The sequence below is a fragment of the Anguilla rostrata genome, chromosome 11 (assembly GCF_018555375.3).
Source record: "Anguilla rostrata isolate EN2019 chromosome 11, ASM1855537v3, whole genome shotgun sequence".
Lineage (NCBI taxonomy): Eukaryota > Metazoa > Chordata > Actinopteri > Anguilliformes > Anguillidae > Anguilla > Anguilla rostrata.
The window spans coordinates 29,423,932-29,450,292 of NC_057943.1; the positions used below are offsets into that span (position 1 = coordinate 29,423,932).

The 26,361-nt window shown below is 45.2% G+C and overlaps 1 protein-coding gene across 2 annotated transcripts in view; it reads left to right on the forward strand.

Annotated features, from left to right (window-relative positions):
- Positions 1–3,367: 3,367 nt before the first annotated feature.
- Positions 3,368–26,361, forward strand: part of LOC135234548 (arf-GAP with coiled-coil, ANK repeat and PH domain-containing protein 3-like) — a 99,711-nt gene continuing 76,717 nt past the window's right edge. Inside the window, exon 1 of one of the 2 annotated variants that reach the window (XM_064299253.1) lies at positions 3,368–3,584. In XM_064299253.1, the coding sequence (XP_064155323.1) occupies positions 3,538–3,584 (47 nt within the window). In that variant the 5' untranslated portion in view covers positions 3,368–3,537. The remainder of the gene's footprint in view (positions 3,585–26,361) is intronic. The other variant, XM_064299254.1, reaches the window with a different exon arrangement.

The window sequence follows — 26,361 nt, forward strand, 5'->3', positions numbered from 1 at the left end:
CGTTATAGAGATTCAGAGGAATCAACTACTGTGAGGGGAAATTAAGCGGCCTTTTTCATTGTTCCATAAAAAGGAACCATGAAAACCTGTTTAGACCACTTCATATGCACCGAGAGCTATTCTGTTTCAGCACTCTGAGGTAGTGGTGGTGAGTAATGATTTTGTGACTCATTTTTTTCACCCTGTGAAAGTGATTACGTCCCAAGGAAAGCGCTCCACTTTTTTATTTTTTTTTATTTTACCGAGAACTCCACTGCACAGTAGCTCTGCAGTCATGGTTTCTTTGGTATAGTTTGAGGAGAACATGGATGAAACCAGTAGCCTACTGCATCATCACTTTCATACAGAATGCTCCAAATGCTAAATAATCCAATCCGTGTTTCCACATCCAAATTATGGGAAATATGAAAATGCCTTGCAGGTACCATTCTGTATGACCTACTTTTGGTTTCTATAATAGCCTTGAAAATTCAGAAGGATTGTCTTTATTTCATTTGATTTAAATACAAAATAAATGTAATTTATGGAACGTTTAGAGACACTGAAGAGAAGCAAGAGACTGCACTTGCAACATGAGTGCCACTATTTACTGTTTGCACACTCCTCGGAGTCAACAAGGGGGGAAGGGTCTCTTGAGTAAGCTCAAGGTCGCACCAGCATGATATATGATCTTCTCTTGCCTTCTACACTGTTTTGCTGAGAATCTGTAGACTCTGTCACTTCTCAGCCAACACCCAACGAGCTGAAACTGACACACAGGTGCTGAAAGTGCTGCACCAGCAGTATACATGTCAAACAACATCCAAACAAGGCAAAAATGAAACTTTGGCAAGAGGAATTGGTAGTTGCTCAACTCATCAAGCTGCGATATTCATTTGGCTTCATTTTTTAACAGGCACTGCTGATAAGGATTTAAACCTCCTTTTCAGTTTATTTATTCACATGAACGTGCTGACCCTGCTGAAAAGTGTTTTCGCTTTATGTACCCCCCCTTAGTTTGGGAAGAAAATAATTCTCTTCCTATGTGACAAATTATCTGTCTTTGATGGAACGTGATTTTTTTTTCAAGGGAGGTCATTTTGGGACAAAAATGCTTCACAGATTGTTCTGCACTGTTAGCAATGGAAAGCGATCTGCCGGAGGATTTCGTTGCAGCAAAGAAGTCATTTGTATCATTCCACTCTCAGATATTACTGGGGAGATGGAGAGAGAAATCACAGGATCCAGGAAGAGGGAAAAAAAAGAGCTGACTTAGCTTTGAGGTGGGCAGGTACAAAGGGAGCAGAGATGGTATTCTTTCAGAGCCAGTGTAGAACCCTTGTTTTTTTTTAGGCCTGGAGAAAGGCTTCTACGAGCTAATGTAAAATAAGGGTAACGGCTTTTCATGGGAAACTGCGGAAAGCAGTCTCAGCTCCTGGACTCACGGTAATTTGCCAGAGACGGTGAATGAATACCTCACACGCGGTTAAAGGCACGTCTTCGGGCAGCGGCGCACATTTGCCGGGCCCCTCGGTAAGAGGCGGGAGGTCGGCAGCTGTCGGGGTGTGCATCGGTTCTGGGAAACCCGCCGTCGGCCAGGGGGACACCTCTCTTTCACGGGAGGCCTCCTCTTCCCACTGCATGCTACCGTGGGCGGCTTCCAGTTCCTGGCTTTTTAAAAAATGCTTTTATGGTGCGGCTTTCCAGAGTCAACAAGGGGGCCGGAATCCTCTAATCATTCCAAGCACCTTCACTGCCTCTTTGCTCTTTAACGTGCTGCAGGCCCTGAACATCAAAAGCTCATCTGAGGCACAGCTAGTGATTAATCCCACAAAACAAGAGCCGAAATGGCTCTCCTTCCTGCAGTGTGTTTCTCATTACTGACACTGATAATCATGGTGTGCAATGTTCTTTTTTCTCTCCAAGCAAACATTTACTCTGTAGGCTTGATTGAAATGTACAATGAATGCTGCTTTGGATTCTCTAGACTGCGTGTGTGCGTGTACGTGTGTATATGCACATGCTAAAGTTACTGAGTCCTTCATATAAGTGTAAATGGGATGTGTGGGGTGTATTATTTATTGACAGGTGAGAGAAAGATAGTCCATCTGCTCTAATTTTCCATGAGAGAGTATTGTGCTGTGCTATACATCTCCAAGGCACACATTTACAGAAGTTAAGGGGCTGTGTGTAAAATTGAGAGGTTGCACGTTCATATCCCTGGTCAGACAGTCCCATTGTCATTTTCCCTATGAACAGGGTATTTCAAAGCTGAATTGCATCAGTAAATATCTGCTTACCTAAAGCGATGTGTAAGCTGTAAGCAAAATTTTATTTTATTTTGGCTAAGTTATATCAAATTTCTAGGTCATTCAAACTGTATTTATTTCAAAATGACTTTGTCCAGTATGTTACATATGTTCTGCAACTTCAGTTCTGAGCTGAGTTGGCCAATTCACATGCAAGCAGCAAACGCGAAATAGATCAAATATTTTTGTGTATGAAATAAAATGTTTATTATACTATAATATTTAAATTTTAAAATATGCATATTTATATTTATTTTTAAGTACGGATGTTTCTGAGAATTTCAGACAAACATTCACGGCTCTCTATCAGTCACTAATGGTTATTCAATTGATGATGTCACAGAGATTGACACAGATGTGTGCCGTCTAATTTCATTCATTTGGGGGACAATCTAAAAATGGATGGATTTTCTAGTAATCGTTTACTAACATATTTTTTGTGGTTGGAATTTTAATCTTTTCCGGTGAAATCTTATACTGCTTGTGGCACAGTCTTTACATTAAATTCAGCTATCCGATTACGATGGTCACAAGATTAAATCATCTTTGCCATAAGAAGTTAAGACTGAAGTAGGCTATCCAAAATATCCTTAGTGCTGTCATTGCACCAACCCAAAATAGCAATTTATTGTAATTTACTTACCAAATACAAAGCCCAGTCATAAGATTAACCAAGGGTCCATTATAGCAGATTTGTTTTAGACATTCCTTTTAATAACGAAGTCATTTTATATTTTGGGTATGTTCATTTTTTGTCTTATTAAAAGCTCAGGTTAAAAAAAAGATGTATGATGACAATCAGGAAACAACACTCAAACTCAGTAAAAATGAATCTAATGTTCCATCCAAAATATATTTATCCTTTGATTCATTCAAAGGATAAATATACACCACAATGCATTTCTGTTGTTTTAAGATGTAGTGACTTGAACAATTTAAACATTAATCGTATGATTTCCTTGAAACCAAGGACATGAAATCTTTCGGTTTAAGTAAGGATTTTTTGCGGCAGTACTCGTTTGTTAACACAGAGTGAATCTTTGATGATAGTCCCTTCCTCGTTCCCCAGCGGCAGACGGACTGAAGTGCACTAGATCTGGTGAGAGTACAGTAGTAGTACCATTTCTTCACCGGACTAGGGAACTGCGGGAGAGACACGGGAATACGCATCTTCATTATTTTTCCTACCATCAATCCCGGGCAATGACATATTCACACTGAAAGGAAAAGACTAGGACTATAATCTAAAATGACGGTGGATTTTGAAGAGTGTATCAAGGATTCACCCAGATTCAGGTAAGAACATGTTCGTGCAAAGAGGTTGATGAACTAGCTGGGTTGGCTTGTTGAATTCTTTGATTCTCCTGCAATCCGTTTGGAGTTCGCGTAACTGCTAGTTATCTTGTTATTTAAAATATTCCGTTTAGTTTTGAACGGAATGTCACATGTCACAATCCCATATTCACCCGCTGTTGGACAAATTAATGTTCCAGTTTTGTGAGGGGCTACATTGTATCGGTGTAAATCATTTAGCTTCATAACAGTGCTGGTCGTAGTTTATGCACTTGCCCTGCTTAGTATGCTAGTCCCACATGCAGTTCAGTGCTATAAGAATGTAATTCCAGCAAAACCACGTCTTTGATTTAATGCTTATGTTAGGAGGAATTATTAAACCGATTCGCTTTTTTCATGCAATTTCGCTGTTATAGTTGTCTCAACCAACTGTATGAATGAGGGGCGAACACAGATGTTTTGTGGTAAAAAGCAAAAATGATTTGTTGATTTACGATAGCCAATACACCACGGTCCCCAAAGACACTCATTAACAGCAATGGTCGTTGATTTTTATGATCCATTTGAGCATCGTTAGTATCAGTCCGATATTTATAGGATTCGAATGTTTATTTTGACACGGGTTTTTTCAATACATTTAGGCTATTGGTTTTCTTTTGCTGCCTCTGTATCACGCATCCTACTATTAATGTGCATGGAGTTGCACTACGTACCCGTTCATGTATCCTATAGATTGAAATGCAATTTCGTTGACTTTTTATACGAGTCAAAGTCGAATGGATCTCAAATCCTATGAGATGACGACCCTAATTGCTCGAGGTTGTGGCTGAAACATCTGAGTCAACTGTCAAATGTGTTTTGAGATCGTCTTTCGTCGTGAAAGAAACCTTGCGTGTGTGTGTCCGTCTGTCTGACCCTGCATGTGTGCGAGTGACTATATTAGTCGGATAATTTTAAATGCAGTATCTAACATTTGCCTGGCATTTGGGATCGTGACAATAGAAAATACATAAAAATAAATGTAAGCTAACAGAAAAAAACGCTAAATAAATTAAAAGCAAATCCTTTATTTTGGCGGGTGGCGTGGAATTGGCGGTTTATAAAGAGAGATTTGGTCAAGAAAACAGCGCCACAACGGGTGGCGTGGAATTGGCGGTTTATAAAGAGAGATTTGGTCAAGAAAACAGCGCCACAACGGTTCAGACAGGGCCAGTAGCCTGATACATACAGCCTGCATGCATAGCCTACATGCATACAAAAAAAAAAAAAAAAAAAAAAAACACGTACATGCATACGTAGTCATACGTGCACAGTGTCAAAAAAATGTAATGGTTTTACAAACTGAGTAGCCTGGTTCTTACTATTCAATGTGAGTAAGGTGCATTTGTCTGCGGATGGAATAGTAAATGTGACACATCAACGTCAGCTGAGTTCACATCGGCCTTTACTGTAAACTGCAACAAGGGAATCCTCAGAGAAATTAGCTGTTGGCTATTTGGTGGCAATCAAACCTGTTATGTCTTTGACTTTTTAAAAAGGTGTTGGCAGACCTTTTCTGTAAAATGTTCATTAAAATGAAGTTACATTTTCAGTATTAATTCAAATTCAGGTTTTATGAGTCTACTACAGATCATATGTACTCTGTCAAACTGATATGATACTGACTGTTTCACTGTCCATACACACTCAGAGAACTCTTTGGGTATTAGAAGCAAAGCTTGCCAAAATAAAGTGCTTAACTTTTGTGACACACATTGCACAAGGGTTTTTGATAACTGGTCACATGTGTGTGCAGTGTGAGTTTTTTTTTTTCTTTAAAGGACTGGCTGCTGATGAATAGCCCTTAGAATGGATGGGCAGAGGAGTTATAGGCTGTCCCAGAACGCAGACCTCTTCTTGTGTCAGCTCAGCCACTTTTATCAGGGCATCTTCCCATCCTGTCAGTTAAGGTTGGAATGATTAATTATAAGTTGCCGCCCATGAGCCGATCTTCTGGATTCTTCTCCTAAATCATGTATTCAGCTAGACTCCCACTTGCCTGCGTAACGTGCATCTCTGAACTTCATTACACCTGAGTGTTGTGTCTACATTATACTGTTGAAGGTGGCCATCATGCTGTAAAAATGCAGCATTTAAAGAGTGCCACAGTGTTTTGTTTTGTTTAAACTGTGACATGAGGCATGAATGCTTTCTTATGCACCTCATGCTCTCTGTCTCTTAGACAAGCACAACTGTCAGTGACAAATGTTAGAATTTTGAAATGGTGAGGAAATGATCAGCCCCATTACCCTATTTAGTAGAACCTCCCCTAATAACCTTTGCTTTCTTTCTTCCAACCATTTGTGGAAACTGTGGGCATCCTTCAGATTTTTTCATTTTCTATACAGAGAAGCACATTACTGAACTGACATCCATATCTGTTGTAGAAGCTGTTTTTGTAGGTCCTGTTGAAAGAGAGTCTGGTATCGCATAGTGCTGAGCACTAATTAGACCCAGGTGTGTGTGGATTTTTATTTTTTATTTTTGGATGGTGTGGGAACAGACAGGTCTCTACTCAGCAGACTCCTACTTCTATGCATGATACAACACCAGGCCCATCACTCACCAGGTTGTTAGTGCTCTCCAGGTGCTCTAAATACAGATAATGGCCCCAGTATGGGAAGGGGGTGGGTCACAGCTGTATGAAAGCTGGGCAAAGGGTCGACAATAAAATGGATTCCATGTCCATCCAAGGAGGGCCCCAGCGTGGGACACCGGCTCCTTGCATACCCCTGACCACAGGGTCGGAAAGGGCACCAGCATTCCATTGGCTCCCGATTCAGGGCTACGGAGGCTGTTACCACTGAAAGATTGAACCAGCCCCCTGCCCCCTCCCCCAAATTTCATTTCAGTTCACTGTATGTCTGGGGCAGGTAGTGTGGCATGTTGATTTGGGAACAGGCCTTACAACTCAGAAGTTGCAAGTTGGAGTCCTAGGCAGCATGCTGCCGCTATAACCTTGGACAAGGTACTTAGCCCGATTTGCTTCAGTAAATATCCATCTGCCTAAATGGATTGCTTAAAAAAAGTAAGCCGTTTAAGTCATTCTGGATTAGCAAGTCTGCTAAATGCCAGAGAATGAGTGCAAATTAATCTGTTGTTCTGGTATAAGACTACCCCTTTTGACAAGATTAGAAAAGGTCTGTCATTAGAGCTGCCAGAAATGTTGCACGTGCTAACATGGTGTTTCCCAAACGGTGGGTCCTGGGAGGGGCTCAAGCGGGTTGTGAGATGAGGCTAGGAAAAAACAACTAGCTTTATTGCAGTCTTTTATGACATGTAAAACATTGGACGTGTTTGTCTATATTTTAATAAGGGGTGGGTCATAGCCAGTGTGTTTGTGGATTAAGTGGGTCATTGACTAAGAAAGTGACTCCTCTGCTAATGTGCTAATCTCTGAGGATGAACATAGTCAGTCATCTCTGCCTTTCACTGTGCAAGAGGATGACCCTTTAGCAGACTTATAAGAGACCCACTGACTTGATCGCTGCGTATGTTACACACATTAGGTAGCCTCTGTTGGTTAAATATCCCTTGATATTGGATGTCTCTTGACATCCAACCATCAATGCGTTTGTTTGGGCCAAGGTAGTCCAGGAAACCAGACGGTCAGCTCTCCAGAGGTCTCAAGACGCTGCCAGTTTGCTGTCTGGGAACAGAACTTACCATAGCAGGGAACAGACACTGCCAGGTCATTCCTGCTCAGACATTGGTCAGATTTTCAAAGAGCGGTTTGTAGGAATGTGACGCACGTATTTGGCACGCACCTCCACTCACCAATCAACTGCTTCCCTGTGTCTGAATCACCTTGAAACCGAATTCAGTGAGTCAATGTAATTGGTGGTGAAAATACTGGTCATGCGGTGACCGTGAGAAAATGATCGCTCTGAACTCAGCTTCACCACTTCTGCCAGGCTTATGGAGGTACGGCATGAGGCTGGGACTCCGGGGTACCCAAGGGACGCCCCATACCCTGGGCTGCGTTTGGAGGTGTGCCTTGCTGTATGGCTGGCTAGCTCAAAGGGGCGACCCTGCAACAGTGAGCTCATCTGGAGACACTTTTTGGAAAGACTCAGTTGAGACAGCAGTTCAGGTCATGTGCTTGTTGGATGCTTGCATAGACCGTTTACTCTTTCATAAGCTGCCTGTTCCACTTTGCATGTAATTAATGAGCAAATATTATCATGTATAAAATGTGAATTGTTAGTTATGAATTCCTACATGTCAGTGTATTTGAGGCCAGTCTATATTAACGGCATTGTTGCTGTCAAATGTGACATCAAATGTCAAATGAATTTTAGGGAGGTATAACCGAGAGCTTGGGTTGTAAGGAAAGCTTCCAAACCCATTTATTTTCCAGACAGAGGTTCAGGACACTTGCTTTCAGGAGAGTCAGGCACTATTATGGCCTCATCTCTGAATCAACACTGCTGTGCCCAACATCATGGCAACATCCCTTAAAAATCATTTAGAAGAAACAACTTTGCACATCTTCTACACTGGCCTTCCCCCTCAGGACAAAATTTTTAAAAATCTTTTACACACGCAGCTCATGGCCAGCGCACCTTGAGCGCATTAAATGTCAAAGGTGTGATGTTCAAAGGCTGGGTTGCCCCTTTGTTGAATGGAAATCCTGGATGGGCGACACCAGAGATGCAACATGCAGCCATGCATCTGAAGGTGTCAGTGCTTTCATGTTTCTTTTTCATCTGTCTGTAAACCAAAGGACCGCGTCACGGACATTCTTTTTTTCCTTTCTGGTTGAGAAGGATTAGGGAAAATGTGGCCGGGGTTAGGAAAGGTCATAAGTCAGACCTCCTCCTGTTGGAATGCAGGAAAGGGTCCATTTAGCCGATGCGCTACGGTTGAATGATTGCTTCATCCCCAGCTGTAAAAATGGGATGGTATTTTCTGTGCGACGTAGCTCTCTATTTGAGGAGACATTGTTTGTTGTCTTATAGACTATAACAAATTACATTAAACACATTCACTGGTTTGGACTTGCTGAAGCATCAACAGAATGGACTCACATTTACCTGCAGATGAATTTGGACTTGCTTATCAGACCATGATCAAATTTTTCCAAAATATGAAGCTATCTCCCCCTACGAGAAGCCTATGGATATTTCATTGTATTTCCTTCAGCATAACAACGTAACTGTCAGTGACAGTGGACGTTTAATTTATGCTGATTTTGTGTCACCCTGGCAGCCTCACTGAGGGACTGTTTCACTTCCAGGGTTTGACGATGTGCAAGGTCACACTCGACAATGGAGTCTTGGCACAAAAAAGGCACTTCCTGTCCAATGAGCCTGTCTGTAGTGGAGGCACTTCAAACAGAATAGCAAGTTGTAAAACATGCCGTGTGAGGAATCTTTGCCGTCCCACGCAAAGCCTCACTCTCTGAGTACAGCCCACCCCCCTACTGCGACCACAGCTCTGAAGGTTAAATAAATAACAGGAGACATTCCATTCACCCATTTCCCTTTCCCAGAATCGGAACAAAACTGGGAGTCTGCCGGGTCAAGTAGGAAGTGCGTCTGTGTCTTCTCCGTGCATGCGTGTGTGTGTGTTAGTGTGTGTATGCATGCGTGGATGTGCTTGTATGTGTGTAAGTGTGTATGTGTGTGTGTACGCAAGTGCAGATGTGCATGTCTATGTGTGTTTGAACCATCTGCCCCCTTCCCTGTAACAAAGGATGTAAAGGGTACCTGGCACCTACGGTCTTCAGCATCATGTTCACTGCCATGCTCTTTGACGCTTTCATGGGCGGTGACTCTGGCATACACATCCACCACTGAACCGATTGAAATTTTTCAACCGGCGATGGTTCCAGGCCAAAGTCTGTTTTGAGAGACTTTGTGATTACTGCTAGGAGCGAGACAGACATGCAGTCCAGCATGGGTCTGTTCTCTGCATCCCGCAACAACTTTGGACTTACGATCAGTACAAAGAAGACTGAGGTCATATTCCAGCCCGCTCCTGGAAAGCCCCATCAAGATCCATGGACTGTCTACCAGAGGCATGCAAAGAAACTCAATTGGTTCCATCTTGATTGTCTTTGCAACTTCGCAAACTCCTTATAAATCCACTGGCAAGACTGGCGAGAGTCCATACAACTGCTGCCTCCTCTCACAATCAACAAAACCCTGCTGTCTTGCCCTCACTGTGCCCGAGTCTTCCAAGGAAGGACAGGCCTCTTTAGCCACCTGAGGTCCCATGGTGCCAAAGCCACAGGAAAATGATGAAGATAGCCATCTTTGAACATAAAGGACAAATGATGCATGTGTGTATCCGTGTATGTGTGCGTGAGTGTGAAGTTTGTGGTTGCGAGCAGCATGTGGACCATATGCATGAATGTGCACGTGCATGCATGCAGTGTGTGCACTGTGTGTGAAGTACGAGCACAGTCTCATCTGTCTCACAGATATCCCCTCTCTTCCAAATCAGAGACTTCCAGACTTGGCAGCAGGGTCTTAACGAGTGCCATCTGTGTGTGCGAGTCAGGTCGTGGGGTGCTCAGAGACTGGAGTATTTACAGTAACGGTTCTGCCAAGCTTATGTGCCAGAGACTTGGGCTGGGACTAACACTGGCACTGGTGGTTCATGGTTGGTAAGGACCCTGTATCTTCATTGTGAACTGCAGACCCCTGGCAATTACTAAAGGATGTTTTTAGCAAACATCTGAATCATATTGAAGATTGCTTACTGTAGATAAGAAATTGGTTGTACAGTAAATTTTTTATGATCCCGCATTATTGCTATCTTGGGGATTATGAATTGTTAATTGCTGTCGTAGATTGTCACCTGTAGCTTTTGAGAGCTTGTGGAGAGCAAAAGTGTAAAGGCGGTAACTGGTGGATTTTATTGTACGGTGATTAGCTAGCTAGTATGGGTTTTGCAGTATTGCTCTTTTCTGTGCTTTTTGGTCTGATGTGCAGGCATAAGCAAGTATGGGCCTAACTAGCTGGGATGTTGCTTCATTTGGTGATGGTTTGGTAACATTTCCAGCATCCCACAGCTGGGCACTGTTCGGGTGGAGCGCTGTTCGTGGTTCTGAAGTCTACCTTGACCCACTTTCCCAATAGCCTAACTTTTCAATTCAACACATTCAAAAAGGCTAGGCCTTTGTTGCAGTGTACGTGCATGCGTGTGTGTGTGTGTCTGAGAGGGGCCTGTAAATAATCTCTACGGGGGCCTGTCATAACTAACTTCCGGCGCTGAACACAGGCTAGCATGATCTGCCCCGCCTTTACTTCGACCTCACTGCGAAATGAACAGTGCTACGGTGCATTTCTGTGATTTAGCAGTGCTAAACAACTACACTTTCTGCCATTGCCTAACTTTCTGGTCTATAGTTGGGATATGTGTGTCTCATTTGCTCTCCATGTGGCATGAACCATGACATTAGGAAGTACTTACTCACACCTTAAACACTGCACATGACTGAGGATGCATAAGCCTGTAGATAACTGAAGCTCAAGAGGAAGCAACATTTTAAAGGTGAGAACTGGAAACAGGAAGTGGGGTGTTGTTGACTGATTGTTGTTTTAACCACTTCCCTGTCTATAGCTTGCTTAAATCAACCTTCCTTCTCTGAGTTACCAGGAATGGTTAGAATATATTGGCTGCAGGCACTGAAGTGTGCTTGCCTTGCCAGGCTCATAGTGGGCAGGCCAAGGCCTAGCTGTCTCATGGGTCTGGGCCCACATACAGGAACCTTCACTTGAGTCCATCTGGGATTTGGGAATTCCTCTGTATCTATATTTATGAGGATATCACCTCATTTGCAGACAGAGGGGTACCTCAGAGATCCCTCCCACCACCCCACCTTGTGCTGTTAGCGAACACCTGCTTGGTCACATGCCTCATGTTCACCATATCTCTCAGTCTCAATACTTTGTCACAATAGGTGCACTTAACGTATTGTGCGAAACACAAAGAGCTGCAACCCGACTCTCCTCCAATTCAGATAATCCTTTGGGAAAGAAGAGCTGACCTTTTTTTGTGTGCACATCCAGACTTGTTTTTTTTATGCAAGGCCAGTGCTGTTTGAGCTTTTCCTGCGAGCGCAGTGCTGCAAGATAGAGACGAATGGCGTGGCTGATGGCCACGTGTGCGTTTATCGGAAATACTGCCTGTTATTCCCCTTGTTGGTTTGGCCTGAAGGCGGCTCACCCTCCAGAACATGAGAGAGAGAGAGAGAGAGAGAGACACCAAATTAGAGGATGTCGATTGGTGTTTTTGGTTGTTTCATTTTACAGCCTGACAAATCTCCATTAGCGGGTTGTTGTTTTTACTGGCTGGCACTCTGCCACACGTTGGAGACGCTGGTGCTCAATTTCAGCGGAAGAGCGGCCTGACCTTGTGCGCTGGGTTGCCCACGCGCTGCCACGTGCCGATACAGCCTCACATACCTTTGGCTTCGTTTCCAGGGACACAGAACACCAAGTGCCTTCACCTCATCTCTAACAGATTCAGGTCTGTAACCCAGAGACTCAACATCAAGAACAATAACTCAGCGTCATTTTAGAGTGAGTGCATGTTAAGACCACATGCTAAAGTCCCTGTCTTCTGCTCTAGGACAGCAGTCCAGGTCATGTGCTCGTTGAATGCTTTCATGGCCAGTTCACTCTTTCATTAACTCTCTGTTCCTCTTACATTATGTGTTTGATCATATATTAATTATTATGTATGAAATATTCATTATTAGTTATGAATTCCATATCATGTGCCGGATTTGAGGCCAGTCCAGATTAATGGCTTTGTTGCTTAGCAGCAAATTAGGACATTATTGCATGCTGTGCCTATTTTCTAATACTCTGTTTCTGCCTTCTGGATTTCAAAGCACTGCGTTTAATAGTGGGTAGTGTTTTTGTGATGTTAAAATATAGGGCTTTCTTTGTCTCGGCGGTGTTAATTAGTGAAGGCCTACGATTTTTCAGAATCCGTGTCATCGGGATCGGTCCCAAACCAAGCGCCCCACCCCAGACCTGCGCATCTCTTCTCTGTGTAGATCATCGGCGGGCCTACACAGTCTCATTCAGGGAGATGAGCCCGTATGCCCTCTCATCTCATCGCTGTCAGGTGTATCGGTATCTTCGTTAGGAGCAGCGGGCTCTTGGGGTCACAGCCCAGTCCTAGCCCAGTGCTGGCCCATTGGCAGCTTGGCTGCGTTCACTTGAGACAGGCTGCTGTTTGAACCGGTGTTGGGCGGCAGTGTAGTCTAATAAGGTAAGGAGGTGGTCTTGTAGCCTAAAGGTCACTGGTTCGATTCCCAGGTAGGACATTGCCCTTGAGAAAGGTTTTTAACCTGCATTGCTTCAGTATATATCCAGCTGTATAAATGGATGCAATGTAAATGCTATGTAAAAAGTTGTGTTAGTTGCTCTGAAGAAGACCATCTGCTAAATGCCTGTAATGTAATAATGCAATGTAATGTAATGAACCAAGTCACGCACAAACACTAGAATCACCAGAGAGATATGTATCAGTCAGGGACTACATCCACTGCACTTATAAAAGACAGGGAGCTCTGAAAAGCTGAAAATGATTGTTTATTCTTTGAGGGCGAAACAGATTAATCACGGATCTCAGTGGTCCTCCGACGCTCAGCAGTTAAGCTGGTTGTACGCAGGTCCGCCGCTGTAATTTTCTCTGTAGCGTCTTTGAAATGTTTATTTTCAGCTTTATGGATTACGGTCTTAACGGATTCGTGCACTGAGACAATTTCCCTCTCGCGTCCTGCCAGAGATTAATCCGCATCCGTACACTCAGGATAAAAAGTCATCGTCTCTGGATGGTCAACTGCGAATGCCGCAGCCTGGGGTTCCAATGTCAGTTGCGAATCGGTACCCCACCAGATAAACATCACGGTGATTCTGTTGATGTTCTGCATTCCAGTGTCAGTGGAAAGCAAGCATTTTAGTTTTTTTAAAATATAATAAAGCAGGATTGTTCTCAGGAATAGACTGCCTTCTTTATTTGCAATGGTAGAGGCAAACTCTTACACCTTAAGGAGGTTATTGATCTCGACTGATTATTTCAAATTTTGGATATGTCTATAAATGTCTTTCCATTTGAAATCATCAGTCAAGATCAATAACCTGCTTAAGGTGTAAGAGTTTGCCTCTACCATTGCAAATAAAGAAGGCATTCTATTCCTTTATAATGTAAAAATGCTGAACCTTAGGATGCAAGTAGGATCCCTGTAAAAGGAGCCTTGGATTCATGAATGGATTTAACAGGATTTATCGTAGTAAAATCCATACATGATCAGCAATCAGTTCTTAGAAACCTCTAAAAACCAATACACACAGTATATATGAATTTCAATCATACATGACCTTTTTCCTACGCAGATGTTACATGTTGTGTCTCTCAAGTCACTGCATCTGAAGTTCTGGCACTCTTCTGTTACATTCACTACTATTTTAAACTATTTTACAGTGTGCAGGCCACACAGTGCTACAGGAGTGTGTTAGCTGCAGTCTTAACAGAAGGACAGCTGGTAGCCTACGAGCAATTGGCACAGTATTGAGAAGATGTGGCAGGAACCTGAGGAATGCTGGCTCATGCCAACCCAAACAACGAGGTCAACTGTCCCCCCCCCCACCCACTGGTTATAGCCAGCCAGCCACATAGCCAAAATCTGGGCCGTGGGGCCCAGCCTGAGCTCCTTTACGGAGTGGTTCACTCAGCGGCCAATTTATGAGGAATTTAAAATGGAAATTGAACCCGTTGCCATTTTCTCGGTTAAGTCACCAGACATTTCCCTTTTAATTGCTGCCATATTCTTTGTGGCTCCTCGTATTTGTTCTCAATCAAACTTAATTTGCGTTAAATGAGGTATTCATACCAGTTTACATTACCTGTGCTTAATGCCGTGTGAGATTACTCTGACCAGTCTGAGATATTGCATTTTATGACTAAAAATGCCCTCGGGTCACTATGCGGACCCTTTGAAGTTAATTCCTCGCAGGCGTGAAGTTTGGACATTCGGGGATCAAGCGTCTAGTCTTACAGCAGGCGAGCTCGTGGTGGCCCTGGAAGAATTTGAGTCAATCTCCGCCGGCCTGCTCATTCAAATGTGAGACCTCACAAGGGCGTCCTTTTGGGAAGTCGCCATTTAACCCCCGTTCGCCCGTTCATAACTCATAACTCTGACATCAGACAGTGCGGCGCTAGGGACCCTGAGCCGAGGCGGGAGGCCGCCAACCTGACCAAATATTTTCCTTCTTTCGCGATGGCCGAGACGCCTCTGCAGGCCGCCCCCCGCCGCGAGTGCCGGGAGGTCAAACCTTTCATGTCCGAAGTGTAAAAAAGCCCCCATATTCAAATTCAAACGGTCCGAGCGAGGGCGATATGGCTTCAAATGAATCCTCCGCGGATTAATACCGTTGATCTCGCGGAGCGGTTGTAATGAACGTTGGTCTGAAGCTTAGCCCCGGGGGCTACATCCATATTCACGTTGCGAGCGGTGTGTGGTTCGCGTGCGCTTAGCCTCGGATCGCTCCTTGCTCTTGCTTCATACTGTTTGACTCCTTGACCTCCTGAGCAGTCTTACATTTATGATTTAGTATACCTGTTATATATATATTCATGAAGTATCTCTACTGTGGAGTATGTATCATCAATGGACTCCAGATCCTTTGATGTCCTTTATGTCTGATGCTACAGTCACAAGAGAGCTATAGATTATTCTTTGAAGCTCAAAGAAAAATCTCAGAAGTTATTCACTGTACTCGTTCAGCAGGGGGCTCACAGCAAGCTCATAAGTCAGGTGACCCAAACCTTATTAGACTTTACAGTGATCTGAATACGTACAGTATCTTTTAGATCAGTGTCAAATGAAGACTTTTGTTCAATTCAGGCAGGTTTCTTTTGTTTTTTTTCTGATCACAGAAATAAGTAATCTCAGCATATTGGATCATGGACTAACATCAAGACTTTAATGGAGAAGAGGGTTTTTGGAATTAGATTGAAACACATGGAAATGGCTAAATGGCTGATGCTACATGGTTTTTTTTTTACCACTCAGGTGAGCTGACATTGCCGTAGCTCAGAGCACGTAAGGTTTGATCCACGCCGGTGCCGAACTCAGTCTGACGATATCCACGGGAACACAGATGCTCTCCAGCTTAGCGTTCCACAGTCTGTCCCTTCAGACAGCTCAAACTGTGCCGCATAAATTAGGTATTTGGGAGAGTCTGCTTTTAGGGAACACTCCCCCCAGCCCTTATCCTTAGCTGGCAAGAGATGAGGATGGCAGCTCTGTCCTGTGTGTTTACTCTGGCCGGCTGACGTGACCTCTGGCGCAGGCTCTGCGGGTCCCACATGGTCCTCGGGTCTTTGGCCGAATGCGGCCTTTGTTCCCGGGGGATCTTCGCTGCGATACAGAGCTGATCGGCCCTCGGGGGGCGGGGCCGCCAGCGAGGCCCGCCACAGCGCTGGAGAACTGAGTCACGAGCTCCGGGCGAGCTCTCGTTAAGACGACGGGCTTCCCCGGGGATCCACGAGCGTTGAGCTCCGGCCGCTGTCTCCTGATTCATAGACGCATGATTGAAACCTGACTCAAACCAAAGCAGGAAAGTCCCTCGTTTCGGGTCCTGCAAGAGGCCGGATCATATGTTTAAAAATGTGCTTCGAAAAAATATATGTTTAAAAAAATCTCATGATTCATTCCAGTGGGATATTTGCCATTCCCAATTTAGCATGAACTTTCCAGACAGGAAATTGTGTTTCAAGTGCAGGTATAAACCATCCAAGTCTGGCCTCTTCAGTCTGAAGCCAGAACAGCGGACATGTGTAAGATGTCTGGACAGGGTGCATGATCATTTCCGTGAGCGAGTGCAGTGGGGAGTGGGGCGCAAATACGCATGCACATGGACTCGAGCCTCAAGTGAGCAAATGGGCCTCATTATGAATAGGTCAATCCCCACTGTGCATCTGTGGCTGAGGCATTTCAAGGATTGATCGTGCCTTAAAACATTAATGAAGTGCCATTAAATCTCCTGATAATTGAGCTATAAATATACAGTTCTGTCCTCTTCTTCCCATGATGGGCTGCTGTATGTAGACTGGACAAGCCGATGGAATTCAGCACAACCTGAAGCTGAAGCTGAAGTGTTCATCTAGACACCCTTCAAAGATGGCCCACATGAACCCCTGCCCCAACAGCCAAATGCTCACAACACATTGTGTAAAATGAATATCTATATATGTACAGTACCATGTCAAAGAGCCTGCTACATTAAATGTCCCTTCCAGAAAGAGTTGTTTCAGAACTGGCTTCTCTTATCACGGCCTCTGTACCTGCAAATTAGCTGCATGGCTAGAATTGACAGAGGGACAGGCTAGTCTCAAGTTCGTAGACCGCAGTCTGTGTCAACAAACCTTTGAGAAATCTGGTGTAGGCGTAAATAGTTGCTGGTATACTTAGTTTTATATACAATATCCACAGTTTCTCCACTTCCAGGCAGTGCCTCAACCAAAATCTGAAAATTGCACTAGAGAACACGCATCAACCTTTTCTTGCGTCTGTGATGTGGCTTTTTACACCAATGGGCGGTTTTTCTCTTGAGGTTAAACAATGAAAACATTTCCATTCCGTTATGGCCAGTGATGTCTCCCACACTGACCCCCATTTCTTCCATGTGATTTTCTCTCCACACAATTGGCCAGCATTTTATTTGGCTCCCAGTACTTGGAGGTTTCCACCCATTGTGTATGAGAATCCATCTGTAGCCTGATAAACACAGAGAGACCTATCCCAAAATGGCTCACGGTGTACAGTGCTGGTATAGATACTGAACTGTCCCTGCACATTGAATACTTGCAAAATGTCACCTCAGTTTATTAAGTGCAAAAACTAGCTGAGCTTTCAGTCAGTGGACTTTCATCAGACCTTTTCAAATATAAATGTTTTACCAGATATAGGCTACCAATAGAAATTTGATCATGCTCTTCAAGAATCACGCAGGTCATGCTCTTAATGAAGGTCAAGTAAGACCACACCAAGCTGGACAATTAAACAGAATCAAAGACAATACTGACTACAGGTTTGCAGTTTTAAAAATCGCCTGCCAGTGTGGATGGCATATTTGGCCTATAATTGGAATTTCGGAAAATGAATACAAAATATCTTGTTAAGAAGAAAAAGTAAGCTTTGCAGACCTAGCCAAACCAAAGTTCAGGACAAAGCACTTTGTTAGTGGACCAAATCCGAGCCCAGAAGTAGATTAATTACCCTGTTGGATGGCTGGAAACTAAAGGCTGATTTCAAGCGTGATTTCTTTTACTCTAATGTCTATTTATTCTTTAGCCTTCCAACTCTTGCAGTTATGACGTCTGCTGAGCTAGTTTCCTGGAAGCGGTTTCTGCTGTTGACGTCCCCGTTGCTTCTGCTCTATTTCATGCTGACCTCCTTCTAGTTTGAATCCGTGTCAGCGAATCCTCCAGGCCACCCAGAGAATGGAGACCAGGCCCTATGCGACTTTGACACTTCCTGGGCACTGCCCTTTACAGCCTGCTCCAGCCCTGGGATGGCCCCGCCCTGGCAAGGGGGGTACCCTTACTTCTGCACCAGCGAGAGGGCGGGAACGGCGCTGGCCGTGTTTGAAATGAGGCTCGGAGTTTGTGCTGGTGTGGTGAAATTGAGGTGGCTCCGTGTGGCAGCTGACAGTGGTCTGGCTGACGCCAAGCATGTGACTCCTCATGAGACGGTATGACTGCCTGTTCATCAGGACGGAGGTTTTAATGTTGTTCAGGGAAGTTGCACTAAATATACTCCCCCAGTCCCTACAGGTCCCTTCAGTAAAACCACACAAGAGGAACAGAGCGAACATTCAAGAAGGGAAGTGTTGATTCTGTAAAATGAGGTCAAGGCTGTCGTTTCATTTTTTTATGGAAGTCAAGGACAGATGTTATTGTGATGAACCGCCATTTGCCAAGACCCTGATTCTGTTTGGTTAACATTCATATTGTTTTGTGGTGTAACATTGGAGGTTCACTTAGGTTTCTCTCTTTACTCCAGGATATTGTTCTTATTCACATTCACAAGACGAAGACGAAGTCAAACTGACACGTCACTGCTACCAACATGTAATTCAGATCTCTGGTGAGCTCATGGATTCCCAATTAATCTTCAGGATTCTACGTGGAGAATCTTGGCAGACCAGTCCCATAATCTCCCGTTGGCTTCCTAATACCCTATTATCAGATGTAGTGCACACGGCCATTTCATGGCGTAAACTCTCTTAGAAGGCACGGAAAAAATGTGCTGTCCTTCTCCTCCTCCTCCTCCTCTTCCTCATTATCATCATCAGCAGCAGGATGAAGCTACAGTCAAGGTTAAAAACATTCAACAATTTGCCATGTGGACCAGTTTAGAGAGAAATATGTTTTCTCTCACCCCTTTGTCATGCAGGCCTACGTTTAACCCTCATGTTCTTAGAAAATGATCCCCTTCACAATATCTTTCAAGCGTATCTGTGGTGTATTTGTATGTGTAAATAGCCCTCACCCCAAACCTATTAGACTATCACTTCACAAAACAGATTTTTGCCTTTAAACATTATTATGTGACAAACTGAATGTAAAATTGGTCAGTGATGCAGTATATTGCTAGTAGACAATCAGATACACCAGTGTGACAGAAAGACAGATTATATTCATAATTCGGAGTTTGGGAATGATGTAACAAATCCTATCCGTTGGAAAATCCCTTGTCTCGTGGTAACATTATCTTCATTCACATCACCTCAAATCATTTAAATGATGCGAGTCCAATTTACTAAATCCAGTCTAATCTATAATCTGAGAAATCCCCTCCACAAAATCTGAGAGAAGCCGCTGCCATATCCCCCCTGGGAATGTCATTTTTTCTATTAAAATTAAAAGGTCAGTTGTGCATTATTTTAGCGGCTTATTAAAATTGTTGCTGTTCTCCGCTGGTTCAGAAGGAAGCAAATGTCGCAGTAGTAAAATGATATGTGTCAGATAATATGTAGCTGGCATTAGAGTATAAAAGTGTGGAGTATAGAGGTAGCCTATGTCTATAAACACTTTGTCCTGCACAGTAAGCAGTAAATATAGAACAAAGGTGGACAGGCTGCCCAATAGCAGGGATACAGGAAGTCCGCGTGACGTTCGCTTCGGGTGTAAATGAACTCTCATTGCCAGCACTTTGTGTCATCTACGCTTAATCCTAGACAGGTGCGTAGCCTGCAAAGCGGTGACCAGCCCTGTTCCTGGAGATCTACCATCCTGTAGGTTTTCATTCCAACCCTAACAAAGCGCACCTCATTCAACAGCTAGAGATCATATTCACATGTTCATTAGTAGAGTCGGGTTAGGGTTGAAATGAAAAGCTAAAGGATGGGAGTTCTCCGGGAGCAGGGCTGGTTACCGCCGCCACACAGCCACTCCGCCGCCGCGACGCGCACTGTGCAGTCGAGCCCGATGACCCGACACGCCCGTGTCGCTCCGCAGGTGTTTCTCGACGATGGGGATTTACTCAGCAATTCTGACCTGCCTTCTAATCACAGATTAGCCTATATTGCCTTCAAGTTTGTCCCCAATCCCAAAAACGTCAATGTGTCTAATCATAACACATCCCCTCTTTTATGAAGTCCGAAGCATCGGCTGACGCTCTCCCTCGCGCTCTCCGTTTTGATATTCTCGGCCCGGTTTCCTTTTTTCGCGATTGCTTTGCTGTGAGTTTTTGGGCCGGCGCGAGGCGAAGCCTTTCCTTTCATCCGTCGGCAGTGAGATCAGGCTTTGAGTCCCCGCCAGTAACAACCTCGAAGCACGCCAGCACTCCCAACCGCAATATCGGGCAGCTGTTGGTGCATCATTTCAATTTGAACGTCGAACCGTTTGAAGAAAAGAAAAACTCCACGAAAAAAGGAACCTCAGAAGGAAGCACGCTGTCAGAAGCAATAGTGATTTCCGAGGCTCCGTGATGTTTCTGGTGGAGCCGAGATCCTCCAGACTGAGCTAAATACGGACTCCCGGTTTGGAAAACAACCTTTTCTTTCCAAAAGCACTTCCACCTCAGTGCTGCATTCAGCATTCAAATTTGCGTCAAATGCTCTCATTCTCGGGGAAAGTGCTAAACCTGAATAGAAGCAGTAAATATCCTGCTGTTCAAGTGTATAGCATTTCAAATTTGAGCCGTGATAGTCACTTTGTAGCTGATAGTTAATATAATCTTTGCTCATTAATCGAGGACACGAAAGCTTTTAACTCCCATGATGCCGAGGGAAATGCCAGCCAAGCCCAGATGACTGGTGTACCATGCTTTCTTGCTTTGTGCTATGGAATGCATTCAAAGGGAATGATATGTGCAAACAGTGTGCTATGAATTATGATAAATTGCTTGCTTTTGTTAATAGCTGTTTGTCTTTTTTATCTTCAAAATGTTAAGAAGACAGTTATGAAAATGGGGATTTTTTTGCCTTTGTTATTTTTCCTATGATACAACTTTATACAAAGCCTTATCAGTGACATTATATTCAAGTCTGTTTGAGACAGAACTGTGCTAATTTGAGGTCAGGCTGTGAAGGTTATAAGTTATGAAGAATGCACATTCATATAATGAAGAGAATTGGAATAGAGGCATTCTGAAGGTCAGTTGAGTGGCAGGATGTGGTGATGTCATGCTTTGGCTGTCTTTGTTGTTGGAGAGGCGTGAGTCCTGGCCGGGTTCCCTTGCACGAACGGCAGGACCTTTCACACACTCGCCACAAAGTGCTCAGCGAAAGGCTCAGCGGTCTGAACGGTGCGCTAATAGATTCCTGTCTAGCATCCTGTGAAATTAGGAAAACAGCTGGGACCCCCGCCAAGAGAAACAAAAACCTGCTGGCCTGTCTTATCGGACGGCCGGACCGTGTGAGCGTTTTATTAAGTGTTGGGAAATAAAGCATCCAGGCCGAATCGTCGGTGGTTGAGTTCACTCGTTCTCTTTCCAAGAGCTCCTGTCGAGTAATGCAGCTGAATCTTTGGTTGTAGGGGCAGCTTAAGTACGGTGTACAATGGGATTAAATGAGAATCTGAACTAAATTAGCTTCTGTTAGCACTCATGGTGAATTTTGCCTGTGGAAATTTGATAGGTTAAAAGAGCAGGAGAGGTGGTTGGAAAAGGGAGGTTTTTTGGGCCCCAGAGCTGCCATATAATCAGGGCTTGACATTAACACCCGCTACCAGACAAATGCAGGTAGAATTCTGTAGTGATGTGTCACTGTCACTCTTACCAGCCTCTTTGGCAGGTGAGCTTTTGGAGGCGTTTTCTAAGAAAACAAAGTTCGTAGTTTACAAAAGGCAACTTAAACACAATGCTGTATTAAAGTATTTGCCCCCTTAATCTTAATAACCGGTTGCACCACCTTTAGCATCAATAACTGCAACCAAAAGCTTCCTATAATTTGATATCAGTCTTTCACACACACATGCACAACACACACTAACTCACACACAGCAGACATCACAACATAGACATATAAACACACTAGCGGACTAATACACTAATACTTACACACATGAACAGACACACACAAATGCACACACAATATTCACACACACACATTGTTCCTGCACTGTGAATAAAGATGATGAGGTCACTCGCGTTCTTTTCGGCTGACGACAGCCCAGGAAGAAGTATTGAAAAGGGGACCCTCACTTCAGTGCGGAACATGCATAATGCATGGGTCCTTCCTTTGTGATGGATTTGAGCCGGATCCACTCTGGCAACCTTCCTGCTCCAGCCTCGCGAGTGAGCCAGCGGATTACCGTCCTTATGCACAGCATAGCAGACAGGTTGCCAGAGCACCCCAAGTGTAAGGATGAGTATCCTACACGCTGTCAGTGCTGCGTACTGCTTAACCCGGACCGGGCGCACCACAGACCGCACCACAGACCGCACCGTGTGGCAGGGAGACTCGGAGCGTCCGGCCTTGCGTCAGTAGGCGGTCGCTCTGAGATTGCGACTCAATGTAAACAGCGTGACTAACGCCCCCGGAGGGACGCCGCGCAGCTGCGATTTACTGTAACTGAGATTCTCCGGGACCAGGGAGGGGGGGCGGCGTTCGCGGGACTGGAATGTCGGTTTTTTTTTTTTCTCTCCGCGGGAACGCTTTGTGCCGCAGCCTTCTCCTCTCACGTCCGACCCGTCGTGAGGAAAAACGTCGCACTGCTGCCGTATGTGACATGGCACACCGTATGTGACTACATAGCATACCGTATGTGACTACATAGTATACCGTATGTGACTACATAGCATACCGTATGTGTCTACATAGCATACCGTATGTGCCTACATAGCATACCGTATGTGCCTACATAGCATACCGTATGTGACTACATAGCATACCGTATGTGACTACATAGCATACCGTATGTGACTACATAGCATACCGTATGTGACTACATAGCATACCGTATGTGTCTACATAGCATACCGTATGTGACGCAGCTTACCGTACGCACGACTGAGCTTCTCTCAGCTTGGCGAACGGTCGTGCGGTCTTCTCTTTTCTCCTCGGCAGTTTGTAGAAACGGAGAGTCTCTGGGGCCCAGAGGCGTGAGAATCACCATTGTGTCACCCATCTCACGAGGCCTCACCTGTCAGATCCAAATGCGAGCAACTGCGGTTATCTTACTGTCTATATGTTAATAGGTTTGAGGTTGATTGGAAATAACCCCCTGGTAGGCTTCTTTTGTCTTCTCAGAATGTTCATCTGATGACCTCATCTTTCAGTCGGGGGGGTGAGGGGGGGTGATGTCTATCTGAAAGGAGGATTTACAAATACATGCCCCCCCCTTTTCCCTCTCCTCCTTCTCCTCCTCCTCCTCCTCTTCACCCTGATTCCTTTAACCGCAGTGTGCACACTTGGGGAAAATCAATTCAGAACCGTTTCTCTGGAGTGGTAATGTAATTTCCGCTGGTGCGGAGCGGCAGCTGTCTGGGAGCGTCTGTCCTCTGTGGCTGGCCCGCGTTTTTCTGAGACAGCGCCCTGGTGCTCTCAGCCTTGTGAGAAACATTGTGGGCCTTCCCCCCTTTCAGATGTGTGCCTATCTGCGTTTGCCCAGAGACACTGAATCTGTCATCTGTGAGCATGGCATAGCCGCTGGACTGGATATAGTGGCTGGATGTAGAGGCAGTAGGCCGCAGGTTTAGATGAATTCATACAGTAGCCCACAGGTTCAGATTCATTCATACAGTAGCCCGCAGGTTCAGATTCATTCTTAAAGCTGGCCACAGGTTCCGATTTATTTATTTACCAAATTTACCAGCTAACTGGGCTTCTGGAGGTGGACCTGACTTTACCAGATAGCTGGACTCCCGGGGCAGAATCCTTCATTGCCAGTTCTCTGACCGAGGCAGATGTTTGGTCAGGATGATGGACGAGCCCCGAGTTCCAGATTTAGCAGTTAATATCAGGGTTCTGAGTGCCAGAGTCAGCATTGAACGCATGCCCGAGCTCTATTTCTGGGGCCAGGGTGTCTTGCTTAGCAACGCTGGCCGATCGGGCCGGAGTGCTGATCCTCCCTGGAATGGCGTAGGGACTTCCATGCGCGTCAACGCCCAACTCCCACCCGCACCTGCGAGGCCGACCCCGGCCTGTGTCAGCTCTGGGGTTTGGGAATCTGGTGCATGTGGGCTCAAATGGAGGTTGGCTCGATGAGACGTGTCATTTCCTGTTTATTTCTGTCGGCAATGCTGTTACATTAATGCGTAGGCAAATGTAGAGTATATCCTTCTCACCGAATAGTGTATTGGGCAAGAACATGAGTGTATTACATGAGAGAATTATTAGTGAGAGTATTAGTGTTCTGTGTGAGAGTATTAGTGAATTGTGTGAGAGTATTATTGTATTGTGTGAGAGCGTTTGTGGATTGGATGAGATTATTATTGTATTGTGTGAGAGCATTAGTGTATTGAGTGTTTGTGGATTATGTGAGAGTATTAGTGTAGTGGTGCGGTGTGTACATGTGAGGAACCCCATATGAGATCCATACCGTCTCAGCTGGCTCCAGAACCACGTGCTCAACCCCCCTCACCCCCCCACCCCCCCTCTCCGGGTCCCTGAGGCCCCAGCACATCTGCTGACCGGTCCCAGCATCTGGATCTGATTGAGCCCAACCCCCACACCTCCCCCATCTCACTCTCTCTTTTTCTTTCTCTCACTCTCTCCCTCTTTATGTTTTGTTTCTCATTATCTTGCCCTCTGTCAATTTCACTCACTGTTGCTCTCCTCTCTCTGTCTCGTATGCACGCGCACACCAGCGAATAGGGCTTGCACAGTTAAGCGGGTGACGTGTCAGTCTCCTGAATTATTAACAAGGTTGTTGTGTCATCTGCTGTGTCACCACGGCGACCCGCCGTTACTGAAAAATGCAGCATGCAGTTTATCTTTACTGAGAATGTGCAACATGCGGTTTGCTGTTCCTGAGAATGTGCAGCATGCAGTTTATTGTTACTGAGAATGTGCAACATGCGGTTTATTTTCACTGAGAACATGCAGCATGCGGTTTACTGCGTGCATTACAATAGAACAGCGCTGCGCTGACGTGGCAGTTTTTTTCTTCAAAAAAAAATATCAGCAACTTCAAACTAATGCGGCTGCTGGACCAGAACCAGCGTCCTGGAAGAAACCCAGACCGCAGCTATGCGGCGTTCTGAGGATTCATCTGAACTGAGCTCCACTGCTAACAGGCGCAGCGGCACGCAGGCCGCGTCCCCGCGGAGCACTTTCAGGTTCGGTTTCAGCTGCGAACCCCGGCGAAATCACCAGCAGAGCGCTTTGTCACGGTCACCGCCGCCGTTGTTGTTGTGGCCTCCGGAGTGTCAGCGAGGCGTGACTGCCCCCCCATCTCTCCCCCTAACCCCCCACCCCCTCCTTTTCCCAGCTCACCCCTACCATTGCCCTGTTTCCCTGCTTCCGGTGGGACCGGCAGGAATTCCAGTGCGGCAGGGAAAAGAGGGAAATGTCAGCTCGCCATTGTTTCATCTCTGGAGATACGGGAAACAATGTAACCCTTCTTCCTCTCCGGCTCACTTCCTGTCTGAGGCCACGGCCAGCTCGCTCCGTTCCCATGCAGGGAGCTGGCGCTCGGCATCGTGGGCCAGGGGTTGGAAGGCTGCTCGCTTTTGTTGGCCGTCGTGAAGCTGTCTGTAGTGAACGACACGCATCGGCTGCTAATGACTGGGCCCTGAGTTTCACACATGTACGCAGCACTGCCTCACATTAACACACACACACACACCCCACGCAGCACACACATACCACACACGTCACACACGCACACACACCACACAACACACACACACGACACAACACACACACACACACACACACCCACACACACACACACACGCACACTCACAACACACACACACACACACAACACACACACACACACACGTACACACACACCACACACACTCACACAACACACACACACACACGTACACACACACACACACACACAACAACACACAACACACATACACACATGACACACACACAACACACACACACACACGTACACACACGTACACACACACACACACACACAAACACACACACACACACACACTCACACACACACACGACACACACCTCACAACACACACACCACACAACACACACACTCACAACACACACACTCACAACAACACACACACACACACACACACACACACGCACACACACTCCCGTCCACACACGCATACACACAC